This window comes from Leptopilina heterotoma, unplaced genomic scaffold (genome assembly GCF_015476425.1).
Source record: "Leptopilina heterotoma isolate Lh14 unplaced genomic scaffold, ASM1547642v1 Lhet_65, whole genome shotgun sequence".
In the NCBI taxonomy this organism is placed as follows: domain Eukaryota; kingdom Metazoa; phylum Arthropoda; class Insecta; order Hymenoptera; family Figitidae; genus Leptopilina; species Leptopilina heterotoma.
In genome coordinates this window covers 1,525,982-1,542,020 of record NW_025111152.1, presented here as the reverse complement: position 1 = coordinate 1,542,020, position 16,039 = coordinate 1,525,982, and the positions used below count along the sequence as shown (strand labels likewise).

Genomic DNA, 16,039 nt, shown 5'->3' with positions numbered 1-16,039 from the left:
TAAGAAAATATTGGTAACTCAAAGTTTATCGACAATAGTGCTGAATATAGTTTAAATCGTTAAATTTTATTTTAATGCTTTAATGAGAAAAGAAGAAGACATTAAAAAATAACGTTAGAGAATTTAACTTTCAGATTTGAACTTAGTCTTGAAGTTTTTATAGTTAATGATTAAATAATTTAATTGTCTATGACTGAAATGTAAAAAAAAGAGAATTTTAATGTTACATTTTGAATTTGAACATTATTTGTAAAACTACAAAACATTTACATTTACAATGTTGACTTGTGGCTAGTGAATAAATTTTTGTTTACCTGTTTTCCAGAAGAATTCAATTCTCTCAATATATTTAATTTGAAAGACCGATAATCTCTTCATATTTCCATCTTTATCTTGTCTATTTACATTTATCAAGTCCTCGGTCTTAAGAATTGCTTTTATCGACATTGACGATAGAAAAGCGTGTAAGGCCATATTTGTATTAGAATAAATAGTGTACGCGACACTATTACATTAAATATTTATATATAGAATATTGTTTTCAATTTTCTGACTCATCAGGATGATCTGCTTTTATGTGATGCGTAAACGTGTACTGTGTTGTGAAACGTTTCTTACAATAAGGACACTGATATGGCATTAGTGGATGAGCTGATCGAAGATGTGCAACAGCTAGTTCACGGAGCACAAACGGTGATTGGCACACGCCACAACGATATCTGTAAAATTCATTTTTACTTTTAGTTTTATTTTTTGTGAAACTCAATTTTTCATGTCCGTCAAATGAACAAAATTTATGAATTTCTCTTAAAATTCTAAATTTTTTTTTAGAGAATACAGGATGTCTACTGAAAATATGATTTAGAATTCCTGAACATTGAAATGGATAATATTATTTTATATTACGACCAGCATAATTTAAATTAAACTACTTGAACAAAAATATTCATTTTATCATATCAAAAGTCAAAAATCTATATTGTAGGTAGGTACCTGTTTCTTTAATAAAACGACAAATTGGAATTATTTTTGGGTAGATCGAAAAAATTATTTTTTTAAGTTTGAGTAAAATTTTGAAGATATTGAATATTTAAAAGCAAAATATGGAAAATTCAAGGGCAAAAGTTGAAAATCCAGGACATTTCCAGAACCAGTAGACACCCTGTGAATAATATTGCCTTCGAATTATTTAATTTTACTTTTATTGTAGTCAGCAATTGAGCCGCCGGATCGTAGAAGGACACGTAAATTTTTCTCGTGCGAAATCTAAGTCTCCTGAACACTCAATATTCAACTTCTAAATTTAAATATTTTAAATACACATCCTTACAGAAAATTTCATTGCGCATCTTTTTTTCTTATGCAATTTTTTTCTATCTATTACCGTTTTCGAAATATTTGGGAAAAACTGTTGTTTTGAAGACAATTTAAAACATTTTTCAATGAAACAAAAAAGTTGATTTCTTTAAAAACAAAATTGTTATTAATTTTTTTCTTTATTAATGTAAAAATCATGAACTACAATCTTCACGGCTCTCGTTTAACGGGCGAATTTTGAGTAACAGAGAACTTCCAGTGAGAAAGTTGTTCATTATGATCTAATAAAGTTTTATGGAAAATCATAAGGCTAATAAATAATTAATGTCGAAATGGTGAATGTTTAAAGTTGCTAGCGACCAAAAACGTACAGCACGCGTCACTCGCCATAGTTGCTTGGGAGTGTTGTTAAACGAGAGCCGTGAAGATTATAGTTCATGATTTTTACATTAATAAAGGAAAAAATTAATAACAATTTTGTTATTATTATTTCTATAAGGATGTGTATTTAAAATATTTAAATTCAGCAGTTGAATTGTGAGTGTTCAGGGGACTCAAATTAAGGAACGAGAAAAATTTACGTGCCCTTCTACGATCCGGCGGCTCAATTATTATCAGTATACATAAACATTTATACCAACTAAAGATTTCGTTACTGTTGTGATTTAAATCAAAGACATGTTTCCATTCTAATCATGATTTAAATCAAATTTTTACTTAAAAATATTTTTTTAATCAACTTTGACTTATGGAAGAATCCAACAAAGAATCGGAACAAAATATGAAACTAAAGTTATCAACGTTTACGTCGACAAAATGAAATAAGAAAAGCTTAAATATATAATCAGGGTTGCCACGCTTTTGCTCATTTCAAATTTCCTGACTTTTCCAGGTTTTCCTGGTTAAAAAACGGAATTTTGCCAGGTTTTTAAAACTACATTTATATCTTACAAAATTAAATAATTCCAATAAATTTTTACAAATACATGGAACTTTCATATAATACTGTATTCTGCATTATTATATTTATCTTTTTTAAATAAATATTTAATTATTATTTTTCCATAGGAATTAAAATTCTTGAAAAGATTCAAATTCAAACCTTTTTGAAATTAAACAACTTATAAAAAATTGTTATAAAACATGAAGAAATCGATCACTCCGAGTCTTTGACTCGAAGCAATCGATATCTTCATGTTTTATAATAATTAAAAATGACCGACTGATAAAATCATTATTTTATATTATAAGAATATTGTTACCGTAACTTATTCAAAATTACTTTTATCACTTCAATTCAATTATTGTTTTCCAGAATTTTTAACCAATAGTATATTACGATACTAGGCCAGAAAGTTGGATTTCCTGGCAGGCGTGATATATAAGGCCGAGGCTTTATATATCACGCTCGCTAGGGTATCCAAATTTCTGGCCGTGTGTCGTATACAATTTTTCTGTATCCCCAGCCGAAAGTACGTTAAATAATTATTGTTTGAATAATAAAATAGCTCAATAAGAAATTTTCTTTTACAAATATATATTTAATAATTAAAAAATAATAAAAGAAAATAAGAAATTTCATGCATTATTTTGATGACTGTCAGTTGTTTTCAAAACGTGAGCTCTGTAAGTAACGTGTCTGTGTGGTTGCTATGCTAACATGTACGTGTGTTGAAATTCTTGTAACCAATCAGAGCGCTCGTTGGGTCTGTCGAGCCGGCCACAAAAGTCGCTATTTCCGGAGCCAAATCAGACCGGGAAGACAGTACTTTCGGCAAAGGGATACAGAAAAATTCTTCTTTAAATGAATTATTTTTTAAAAATTTTTTAAAAATTTCAAATTTATTTGTTTACAATTCTTCAATTAAATATATATTAGAAAATAAAAACTTAAAATAACTTAAAAAAAATCCAATTAAACTTTTTTAAAAAAATTAAATCTACACAATTTTCAGTTAAAAGTATGAAAAAAACCGCTGCCAAGTTGTATATTTTTTTTATAATTTTGGTGCTCATTTCATGAACACTTTACTTCCTCATGGAGATAAAAATAATAGAAATATATGGAAATATATGGAGATAAAAATAATAGAAATATATGAATAAATTTTTATAAATATGGTAAAAGTGATTGAATTTTGAGTCAATCAATGTATTTTTTAATACCCTACAAGATAGTTACAATAATTTAATAGTTAAATAAAAATTTTCAAACAAAAAAGTTGAGAAAATGTCATTTTTCACAATTTTTGGTTTTTAAAATACCAATAATTTCGAAATTTATTATCGAATTAGGTTCAAAAATAGGTCAATCGAAGCGTTTTTTAATGCTCTGCAAGTTGATAACGATAATTTTAAAGTTACTTCTACGTTTTTCAACAAAATTTTCAAAATAGTCTTATTTTGCAAAATTTTTGATTTTTAAAAGTTTAATAACTCCGGTTAATATGGACGAAAAATGTTCAATTAGGGCTCAAAAAATGCGTCTAAAAAAACTCTACAAAATTATGGAAAAACATTTATAGGTGTCCTAACATTTTTTTAAAGTTATGGGCAAAAAACGTTTTTTTGCAAAATTAAAAATCAAAAAAAAAATTTAGTTAAACTTTATTAATATAACAGAAAGTACTCTCACTTTATGTCCGCAGGTGAGATCTACAACCCAAAAGCTCTTCATGATTTCGAGATATTTATATGAAAATGTGATGTTTACACACACACACACACATACGGAATGACATTTTTTAAAAATGTCATTTTTGAACTCCTGAGGTCAAATAACATAAAGATATGTCAAAAAATAGAACTCGAAAAATTTTGGTATTACAATACTTCCTCTATGAGGAAGTAATTCAAACATTTAATGATTATAATTTGAAAGCTTTCCAAGATACAATTATGTATTTCTAAAAATTTACGCTATAATACTTTCTCTCTAAATTTGAATTAGTAAAAATGTTTACTAATTGGAATTAGTGACTGACTTTTTGCTTTTGAATTAGTAAATTTTACTATTAAAAAAATTAGTAGAAACGGCTATTGATTAGTAAAATCTGCTCATTCAAAAGCAGTTAGTCATTCATTATTTTCAAAATTATTTTAAATTATTAAATAATAATTAAATAATTAAAAAATAAATAATCAAAATTATTCAAATTATTTTCAAGGCAGTCATTAATTCAATTAGAAAACATTTTTACTAATTCAAATTTAGAGAGTTTAATATTCAATGACATATTTTGATGTTATTATCTAAAATTTTAACTGAAATTCATATTGAAATCAATTTTTATTAGAAAATTTTACGAGAATTCAATTATTTAAATACAAAAATAAATAATTTATTGAAGAATTGAATGTTTTTTAAAATTTAACTCTCATAAAGAATTTTATCACCAAATTGTTAAATAGGTAATTAAAAATCTTTTGACGAATTATTTTAATTTTCGAGAAATTAAATTAAAATTGTATTAAAAATAATTGAATCTCTAGAAAAAATTTGATTGAATTGAGAAATGTTTTTGAAAATAATTGAAATTTTGCCCAAAATTTTATTAAAACTTTTGAAAATAATTGAATTTTGAAAAAAAAATTTATTATTTATAAAATTAATTGAAATTTTGAAGAGAATTTTTTTTTAAACTTTTGACCATAATTGAATTTCTGCAAAGAATTTTATAACTTTTGAAATGAGACGAATTTTATTAAAATTTCTTTTTAAATAATTGAATTCTTTTGTGAAATCTTATTGAAATAGTAGCTATTGAAAATAATTGAATTTTTATAAATTATTGAAATTAATTAAATTTCTATGTAGAATTTTATTAACATTATTTTGAAAAAATTGAATATTTTTAAAAAAAGGTTCATTAAAATTTTTGAAAATAATTTAATTTTTGATGTTTTAATTGATCTTTAATATATAATATTCAATATTAAATTAATTGGCTTTTTGTATCTTTTTCATTTCCAGAACAATAAAGTCACTAATGATGGCACACATTTGATGCCGAAACGTCTGAAATAAGAAAATTCTGTTAGAAATCCCGTATTTTAAATAGTTACTTCACTTGATCATGGAAAAGGATTGCGAATCTCGTAAAGTTAGGTTTATAGAAAATAACTGGTAATTATTTTCGTTAAGACACTCTTAGTTAATTAAAAGAATAATCTTTATTTAAGAAATGAATTAAACTAAAATTTATAAACATTAGAATTAATCGCACTTAATAAACTCTCTCGACCTATACGTGTTTCTCGTTACTCGATCTAAATCGCACTGCCCTTCGCGGGGACTTATCGCCCAAAAACCGTCGCACTCACACACACACAGTAACGAACATTTTCGAAATCATAAATCACACGCTATCAATTCTTTGACTTCTTTTTTCACGGATCCTAAAGCCAATTAATTTAATATTGAATATTATAATTTAATTTTATGAAAATAATTGAATCTCTTTAAAAAATTTAAATATTTATAAAAATAATTGAATTATTACGAAGAAATTTATAAAGATTTTGTAAATAATAGAATTCCTGTGAAATTTGTATTATTTAATTAATTCAATCAAAATTGAAATTTAACAAAATTTCAAATTAAAACCTATTGAAGTTTATCTATTCATGAAAATTGTAAACGCAACTCTTTTAAAATTGAATTAATTTTGATATATTTAAGAAAAACTAGATTTCAAGAATAAGCACAATAATTTTAGAAAACAATAATTTTCTAGGATTCCGATTAAAATTCCCTGACTTTTCCAGGTTTTTTCAAGGTTTATAAAATTCCCTGACATTTCCAGGTTTTCCAGGTTGAATTATAATAATTCACAAAAATCAGCTTTAGAAAATAAAAGAAAATGATTTATCAGATTTTGTTAAATTTTTCCTAAAATATGAGAGCAATTCCATGGTAAGTGATCATAGAAATTTCCTTCTAGTAAGGGATTTCAATGAAAATATGTTTAATTGTTCCCTTGAATGTAACTAAAAAAGTAGTGAAGGTTTTTTGGAAAAATATTCACAAACATAGTAGATATGCAACTTTGTAATTTTTTAACATTTTTCTTTTAAAACCGCATAACTCTTTTCCAGCAAAAGATATTAAGGTCCACTTTTTTTTAAATTGTTAATAAACAAGAACACTTTACGTTGAAAAATTTTTGAGAAAATTTTTATTCAATACTTAGTTGATATTAAAAAAAAAATTTTATTTTCGATTTTTGAAAAAGTCAATTTTTCTTTTGGTTCATTTTTTTTGTGGTAATAGTATATACTCACCTCTAAGTCCTGTGTGAATTTCAAAATGGAATCTGCATAACTTTCTGAGAAAAAAATAAAAATGTATTGTCGTAGGGCTTGAAATTTGCGCTAGAGGTAGCAGTAACTAAATAGGTTAAATTTTTTGACAGGAAAGTTAACAAATCAGAAACGATTATTTATCCATGATTGTAAATGGCTCTGTACAATTAACAGCACTTGAAAACATTTTTGTTACAATTTTTTCATTATTCAACGAAAATCAAAATCAAAATAATTTTCAAATGAGAAAAGAAACTGTAAAACAATATCTTACAAGTAACCCCATAAAATGACAAGAATTCACAAACGTTATGAAGTAATCTCAATTACGAGAATTTGCCGCAAGCTCTCGGAATTGAGCCGTATTAAAATGATATAAAGTAAAAACTGTGATCCATAGCATTCTACATTTTTATTTTGTTCTCAGAAAGTTATGCAGATCCCATTTTGAAATTCACACAGGACTTAGAGGTGAGTATATACTATTACCACAAAAAAAATGGAGTTTCTTCAAAAATCAAAAATAAAATTTTTTTTTTTTAATATCAACTAAGTATTGAATAAAAATTTTCTCAAAAATTTTTCAACGTAAAGTGTTCTTTTTTATTAACAATTTAAAAAAAAGTGGACCTTAATATCTTTTGCTGGAAAAAAGTTATGCGGTTTTAAAAAAAAATGTTAAAAAATTACAAAGTTGCATATCTACTATGTTTGTGAATATTTTTCCAAAAAACCTTCACTACTTTTTTAGTTACATTCAAGGGAACAATTAAACATATTTTCATTGAAATCCCTTAGTAGAAGGAAATTTCTATGATCACTTACCATGGAATTGCTCATGAGTAAATAAAAAAATATAAATTGAAATTTGAAATGATTGGATTTGAAATTATTAAGGATTAAAATTTGAATAAATTAAAATTTGAATTGGAATTGAATTGGAATTCAAAAGATTAAACATTTTGATGAATTAAATTCAAAGTAAATTAAGATTAAAATCGATAATAGTTAGAGTAAATTTTTTATTAAAAATATTTGAAAAATTGAGAAAATAGGTGAAATAGGTTTTAGAATTTAAAAATGGTGAAAAGTTTTAGAAAAAACTTGTGGTAGATAATGGAAAGGAGTAACAAGAGGCACATAATTTTTAGGGGATTTAAAAATGATTAAAAAGTTGTAAAAACAATTCTTCTTTAAAAATAACTCACCCTCCAGCTGTTTTAATGAGAGTTCTTTTGACTGGTGCCGGTGGATTAACTTCAAGGACCTCTGTATTTTGTTCGATACGAGGCACAGAAGTACAAGCGCTGGCTTCAGGTTTAAGTTTTGGCATTTTTCCTGCTTCTTTTTTCAATGCTTGCTTACGAACTTGATTCTAAAAAATGAGTTTAAAATCAATTTTATTATAGATATTTTTTAAAGTTTTTAGATTTTTTAAAATGTATTGGTATTGTAAAAAGTAACCAAAGTATTGGTACTTGTAGTGACTTAATCTTACCAAAAGGTGAGCCTCTGAATGAACTCTCATATGAGAATTTCTGGACTGCGAATTGGTAAAAGTTGCACTGCATTTCGAGCACTTGTATTTTTTAGAACCACTAAATAAGGCAGAATTGCTTCTTTGCAAAGTCTTTGGAATTGTATTTTTCTTATGAAATAATGGTTTCACAGTACATTGATGCGTCATCAATGAAAATTCTTTGAAAAAAATCTTATTGCATTTTGCACAGTGAAAAGTTTTGTCAATCGAGTGTTTCGCTTGGTGAGCCTTATAGGACGATTTGTCTGTAAACACTTCATTGCAAACTGTACACGTGTAAGTCGTAATAGTCGTTCGATTATGAGATGCCTGCAAAAAGAAGAAAAAAATGTTATTTTGCATTTTGCTTAAATTATCTTACAAAGGATAAAATATTATATTTTGTATTTCTGAATTCTTATTTTTAACCCTCTGCTATTGCTACGTCCGTTATTGTCAGAAATCGTCAGATTAGACGCCTGGTATATTCCTAAAGTTCCTAAAGACTTAATTTTCTTATTTTCATTTCAGTGAATAATTTTTGAAAATATTTATAATAAAAAAAATATTCCGTTCATTTGAACGTTCAGAATTTGTTGAAGTCAGGACAAGTTAGCAACGACAGAGGTTTAAAATAGATATCACTTGTTCCAAATCAAAATTGGGCGACCATATATTTCTTCATGAATGATAAAAAACATCTTAAAAATATTAAAAGTATGAAAACTAAAATCTGTCCCTTCTTTTTTCCTAAAAGTTAATGAAATTCATAAAAGAATAAGACTAAAACTATTTTTTTAAATGTTCAAAATTTCAGAAGTAACTTAAATTTTTATGAAACATTGAAAATTAAATTTTTTAAGCTTATCCAAATCAACCAAATTATTTTTATATTTTATTATCATATAAAAGCAAAATTTATTTTTCTACAAGAATTAAACTTTTAAAAATGTCAATTCCAAACCTTCTGAAATATAATTATTTCTATTTACAACAAATTCCTTTCAAAATTTTTTACCTAAACATCTTCTCTAAACCAATCGGAATTATTTTGAATAATTTTAAAAAAGTTATCCGAGAATTCATACTATTTGAGATCTGAAAATTGGAAATTTTCAAAAATTTCTTTCAGTGGTCACACAATTCTGATTATACTATAGTTTTAAATTAAAGCGTACGACATAAAAAAAGTAGTAAAATAATAATAATATAATTTAAAAAATTTTGAAGGGTCTTCCATAAACTACATAGCCCCTTTTACTACAACTATTAACCCACCCATGTAATGCAATATTAGGGGCATTCTACGCAAAGCGGACACCCCAAAACTTCTGATAGAAAAAACTCTATTTTTAAATTGCTGCTATTTCCATTAAATGAATTAAATGAAAAAAATTATTTTTCATTATGTGACGCGTTCCCAAGAAAGGTACCTAAGAAGGAAAAAATTTGAGGTTATGTTTTAAATTTTTTGAGTAAAAATACAGAAAGAGAATCAATTATTAATTTTTTTTTTTTTTTAAATGACTTCAGGCTTAGCCAACTGTCAGAACACACTCTCTTATATACCAACTTGTTTTTGCGTTTCTACAGAACGACTTTGAGGTTAGGAGTACTCGCATTTGCCTGGACCACCCGTCTAATGGGTTTTCTCGCCAGTGGAGAGGGAAACTGTAGAAAACCTCTCCCGAGTACAACCGGTTTTATCGACAGTCGAATTCTAATGGTGTGTACCGGACAATAATCGACGGTGCACATCATTATACTTCGACGTCAAACCTCCCGCTCAGATTATCTCACGTGCCGGAAAAATCCCAGGCTAATGGGCAGAATATTGTTGTGTTATCCAATTCAATGGAAGAGACAACTTTCAGAATGGAAGCACATTCCATATTCAATGGATGAGGGAGCCATATTATATTGTTGAATCAAATATGGATGTGACATCCATAGGCATGGTTGGGCTTACAATTCATGCTATGGATTTTCACATATGGCTGTCTCATCCATATAAACTTTGGTTGGGAGATCCATAGTTAGTTCAAAATTTCGATACATGTTGCGCGCAATTCATTATCATGGCATCCATTTAAAAATGGTCGTCTCAACTTGTCCGTCGCGTCGGTTTCCTGTCACGTCTATATATAAATAATGTTATAATTGTTTATTATTTATTATCGTTATTGTCTATTAGTGTTTATCTAAATTCATTTTCATGAAATATGTGTAGAGTATATAAGGAATATTATATGCTCAAATATTGTAGTTGTGTGTATAGTGTAGTGGATAGCGTTAGTGTTTGGTATGCGTTAGGTCTAGGGTTCGTGTCCTCCCTCCATCGGTTGATAATTTATTTCGTTAATATGCGATTATTCAATAAGTGGTGTGTATTAATTAACAAAAATGTGTATAAAATATCTCAAGTGACATTGAATTTAATTAATTGAGTGATTCCAATTTTTTGTTTCCCATTTCCATTACTATGGATCACCCAACCATAAATCTTTTGCTGCTCCAACAATATACAGCCAGCCATAGAATATGGATGCAGCAACCTTAACTATGGATATCCCGTATTTTTCAATATAATATGGCTGTGATATCCATGTATCTGGATGTGTCAACTATTCCTTTTTCTCCGTGTTGGTTTTCAAGTTTTCATTATATTGAAAATATTCAATTAATATTGGTTTAAAATTCAAATAATTAAAAATGAACTTTTAATCAAGATAAATCTAACTCGAACCCAACCTATAATTCGTTTGCTTCTTAGGTACCTTTCTTCGGGTCGCGTCACATTTTTATAGTAAATTTCATTATCTTTAGATTCGTTAATTTTTATTTTAAATTTAGATTTGTTTTCATTGAAAAAAATAGAAACGAAAGTTTCAAGTTTATTTTTAAAGATCTTCGACCAATTAAAAATTTTTTAAAATATTTAAAAAAATATTTTAAGGAATGTAGATTATATGTGCTAAAGGGCAGAATGGCAATTTTTATTGTTTAAAAAATTCAAAATAATTTATAACTTATAATAATGAATAAACATTACCGTGAACATTGTTGTTTGTTTATCGAAAGCGTCTAACCATTAATCGGAATTTGATCTTTTTTAATGTAAAACACTATGATTAATTTTATTAAATTATTATTATTTTTAAATATTTTAAACAAGTGACATACAATATTTTGAATTTATTTATATTTTCAACTATTAAATTCTTTATCATAAGTAACAAATTATTTTGAATTTTTAAACCATAAAAGTTGCCATTCTACCCTTTAACACACATAATGTACATAGTTTAAAATATTTTTTGTCATTTTCAAAACTTTTTTAATTGGTCGAAGGTCTTTAAAAATATGTAAACTTGAAACTTTCAAGTATGAAAGTTACTTTTTTCAATGAAAACTAATCTAAACTTAAAATTAAAATTCACCACTCTAAAGATAATGAAATTTAGGTAGGGAGTCAAAAGTTCAAAAAAAAATGTTCCAATACCAAAAGTTCCAAGAAGTTATTTTTTCCAATATTTGTTCCAAAATTTGTTTGAAAATTTGTTTAAAAAAATAAAACAAAAAACTGGTAACCAATACTCTTCTAATTCCACTTTTATAATTCAGTTGCTATAAAAAATTGTTCTTACATCAAATTCGAAGTAAATAAATAATATTTTTTTCTTTCTTTCTTTCTTAAATTAAATTTAAAATTTACAGTGATAAAATAATATTTTGTGACAAAAAAATGGCTCAAATAATTAAAAAGGGTAGAACAGTTTATTTGGAAATTGATGGATTCTTATATTATACACGGAGAGAAAAAAAAAGAGAGCCGTTTGATTTGGCAAGAAAGCGCTGTTTTCCCTTTATAAAGCACAGCAGTAGCGCCGCAAACGTCGAATGGTTATACTTTTTGAGGAGTATCCGTTCGCTTCTCCACACAAATAGAGCCGCTTACTTTCCAAAAAGTGTACCCGCTTTCCCCAAAAAGGAGAACCGTTCTTCCCTCGGGAGTAAGCAGCGTGCTTAACCTCAAGTTGAACGGCTGTTTCGCATTTAACGCAACCGCTCTACCGACAGGTAGAGCCGTTTACTTTTTTTTCTCTCCGTGTAAACATTCGGAAGCTAAGGTTATATATTGGAGATGAAGTTAAAGAAAGAGGTGAGTTAAAAAAAATAGAACAAATCAACAACAACGTATTGAAGACAGAATATTTAATATAGTCTCAAGCTATGGAGAATACATTCAAAATGATGAAATTCTTGAGTACTTAAAAGCAATTGGTCACAACTTACATTTTTAAAGAATTTTCATCTTTTTGGCACATTTATTTAATTTACATTGGAACTTATTTTTTGGAAACTTTATATTTTTGGAATAAACTAACCTTGGAGCTAATCTCTTGGAACTTTTGGACTGGAACTTTTTTTTGAACTTTTGTACCCCAATCGAAATTTACTAGCAATTTACAGTAATTTAAAAATAAAATTTCTTCTATTAGAAGTTTTGGGTTGTCCTCTTTGTGTAGAATGGCTCATTGTATATTGCGTAATTTTTTCTGCAAGTCAAAGCCCCTTGAGGTGCTACGTAGTTTATGGACGACCTACAAAAATAAAAATAATAATTTAAAACAACAGTCTTACTTCATGCCTAGTTAATTGCCATTTTTCTTTAAAAGACTTTGTACACACTTTACAACAAAAGCTTTTTGGTTTAAATGAATCAGAGTGCGTTTGCAAGTGAGCAATCATTTCTGTGCGGTTATTAAACCATTGCAAGCAAATACCACAACGTACAGCATTTTTAATCGAACTAGAATTAAGAACAATTTTCCGCTTGACAGGTGTGTCATTAACTGAATAGTCATCTTCTTCGACCATCTGTGAAATAAAAAAGCAAACATTTAAATGTCGATTCCCTTTACTCTTGCAAAATATAGAAATTTAATCTTATTGCAAACTCAAAAACAAAAATATTACAAATTAGAAATAGATTCAAACCTTTTTTAAATTTATTCTGTTATATTAAATCGGTAGATTACAATTTTTCAATTTTACTTTATTTGAAAACAAAAACACAATAAAAATTAATTTTAAACAATTTTAAAAGATTAATTCTGTGGAAGAAAGGCATAACAGCATAACTGACATTTTTATCAAATTTGAGATAACATCAGATTTGTATATATTTAATATTGCTCTTCAAAGTTCAATAGCTGAAAAACCATTAAAATGGTTATTAATGAAGAAAATAATGGAAAACATAATCGCATAATTGCATTTTTGACAAAAGGAGACCAGCATAATAACATAACTGCATTCAGTTTAAAAAACAATTGACATAATTAAAAATGAAAATAGCCTTTATGAATAAAAACAATAAGAATTTTGTAATAAAATGTTTTTAGTAAAATACATTTTTCGTACTTTAAATTAAATATATTTATTTTAATAAAACTGGAACAAATTTTTTATAGCATAAATTGTGCATTTAATTATGTACTAATTTTTAAGGGTATTTCTATTCTAAAAAATTTTCGAAAGTATTTCAAAAAATAAATTGAAAAATTCTTCAAGTTGAACAGTAAAGTAAATTTTTTTCTCGTTTCAATAAATTAAAAACATTTTATAAAAAAATAAATTTTATAACTAAATAAACTCATAATTTTTTCTAACGAATTAATAGTGTTTTATTAAATGTTATAAAAGAATTTCGAAAATATATTAAATAATAATACTAAATGCAAAAGACCGAACAAATCTGTTGATTTTCTGAACTGACAGAAGTGAGAGAACATTAAAATTAATTTATCTCGAAATCATGACAAATGCAGTTATGCTGTTATGCTTTTCTTCCACAGAATTATGTTGAATCAAAATATTTTGTCATTTCGCTCAAACAGATATTTTATATTCATTCAATAGGCACTTTAAAAACGTATCGAATGATCTAATTTTTAATTTTACAGGTCCTAAAATTGAAAAGTTATTGATACATTAAATGTTCAGAATTCAAAAAAACATTCATTGTTACATTGTATTGTAATAATGTATGGTAATAATCTAAAATTATGTAAAATTCGATCCAAACATCGATGAGAAATTTAAACTTTTAATTAACTATTTTATTAATTTCAAAGAACAAATTGCAGTAAACATTTCTATTTTAATGACAAATTTCCGTTTTTTGCTTTGTTATTATAACAACTAATTTAAATTCAAAAGACCGATGCGTCGTTTTTTAATTGAAACTAATATAATTAAGTAAAAGATGTTATTTGTTTTCTAAAAAATCAATCCACATTTATTCAAACGATGGACGATTGGCTTTTCGATGGACGAAAAGCTTCACATTTGACATAAATAATCGTTTGAATAAATGTGGATTGATTTTTTAAAAAACAAATAACATCTTTTACTATATTAGAACAATCCAAAAAAGTTAAACATCTTTAAAAACTAATATAATTAAGTTTCTCGAATCGACACGAAACTAGATTCAATTTATTAATTTAGTTTAGAGTCGACACGAAACAAAATTAATTTTGTTGATTTATTTTAAATAAACAATTTCAATTTTACGGAAAGTTATAACTGTTTGTAGATAAATCTAAAAACTTGTTCAGCTTGAATTATGTTCAAAGAAATTAACAAGTTAAAAGTCATATTGAAAATTTCACTTTACTTATAACTAAAACAGAAAAATTGTAAAGATTTCTTCCATTTGCAGCATTTCAGAATTCCAGGCCTTGGATCGACTTTGAGACGCAAAGAAAGTCGATTTAAAGTTGTCAGAAAAATATTATTTTATATTTTTCTGACTTTCTTCTGATTTCTAGAAATTTTTTTTAATGAATAATAATTTGACTTTGTAACTCTGTGAAAAGAAGTGGTTCTAAATTAAATCCAATTGTAATTTGACAATTATTTGTTTTACATTGAAAACAAGTTTGTTTTATGCGCTAAATTACTTGCAAAAAAATAAAGTAAGACTCTTTACAGGAAAAGATTTAACTATAGTTAAATATGATATTTTTTTGCAATATGGGGAAGAAAAGTAAAAAAAGTTGCATTTTTTTAAAAATAGTCGAAAAAGTCATACTGTACCAGGCCTGTAATTTTAGACAAAAATGTATCTAAATACATTAGAGTAAAAAATGAAGGATACCTCATCGTACGATCTTGTTTTGCCACGTGATCTAGCTTCTCTTGCTTCCCTTGCTTCTCTCTCGGCATTTAAAGCTTCCTCTTGTTCGATACTTGTCATGACTGGCATCATTCCCTGATTATGTTCAGTCATCTTGTGCGTTGCAAGTCTTATGTAAAGACCGAAAAATCGACCGCAAATATCGCATTGATGTTTCTTTGGCTCGTGCGTTCGCATATGATTTGACAATGCGCTCTGCTGCGTACAAATCTGAGTATTTAAAGAAAGTTTTCAGTTAGGCATTTCATTTTATGTAAAATAAATTAAATAAATAATAAATGTTCTCAACTCATTTTTCTCTATACGGTAAAAAAAGCGAATTTTACATCCGCCACTTAAAACAGACGACTTCAATAAAAAAAATTTCATTAATTTTGCAATTAAAAGGAAAATACAGTTTGGGCTAAAAAAAATTTTTCCTCTTAAAATTAGAAAAAAGTAACTTTTGCTGACTCAAAATTCTTACTTTGCCGCATGTGGGACAAGATAATGATTTAACGCTGTCGTTCAAGTTTTCTTTCCTAAGCTCTCGAGTATGATTTTCCTGCGAAACTGAAGGTAAGGAACTTATTGGTAACCTGGTCATAGTGTCCAATTGATGTAACTGCATATGGTTTTGGTATGTTTCCATTGAAGGGAAAAATCTGAAATTCAAAACTCGCATTAGAATTAAAAAGTCAGTTTAAAACTTT

At 26.7% G+C, this 16,039-nt stretch overlaps 1 protein-coding gene across 1 annotated transcript in view; it reads right to left on the bottom strand.

Moving 5' to 3' along the window:
* Positions 1-201: 201 nt before the first annotated feature.
* LOC122509944 (zinc finger protein 84-like) overlaps positions 202-16,039 on the bottom strand; it is a 53,209-nt gene continuing 37,371 nt past the window's right edge. The window contains exons 4-9 of the mRNA XM_043624284.1: positions 15,814-15,991; positions 15,309-15,557; positions 12,785-13,021; positions 8,120-8,470; positions 7,830-7,996; positions 202-719 (exon numbers count right to left, since the gene is read on the bottom strand). Coding sequence (XP_043480219.1) covers positions 542-719; positions 7,830-7,996; positions 8,120-8,470; positions 12,785-13,021; positions 15,309-15,557; positions 15,814-15,991 — 1,360 coding nt within the window. The 3' untranslated portion in view covers positions 202-541. The remainder of the gene's footprint in view (positions 720-7,829; positions 7,997-8,119; positions 8,471-12,784; positions 13,022-15,308; positions 15,558-15,813; positions 15,992-16,039) is intronic.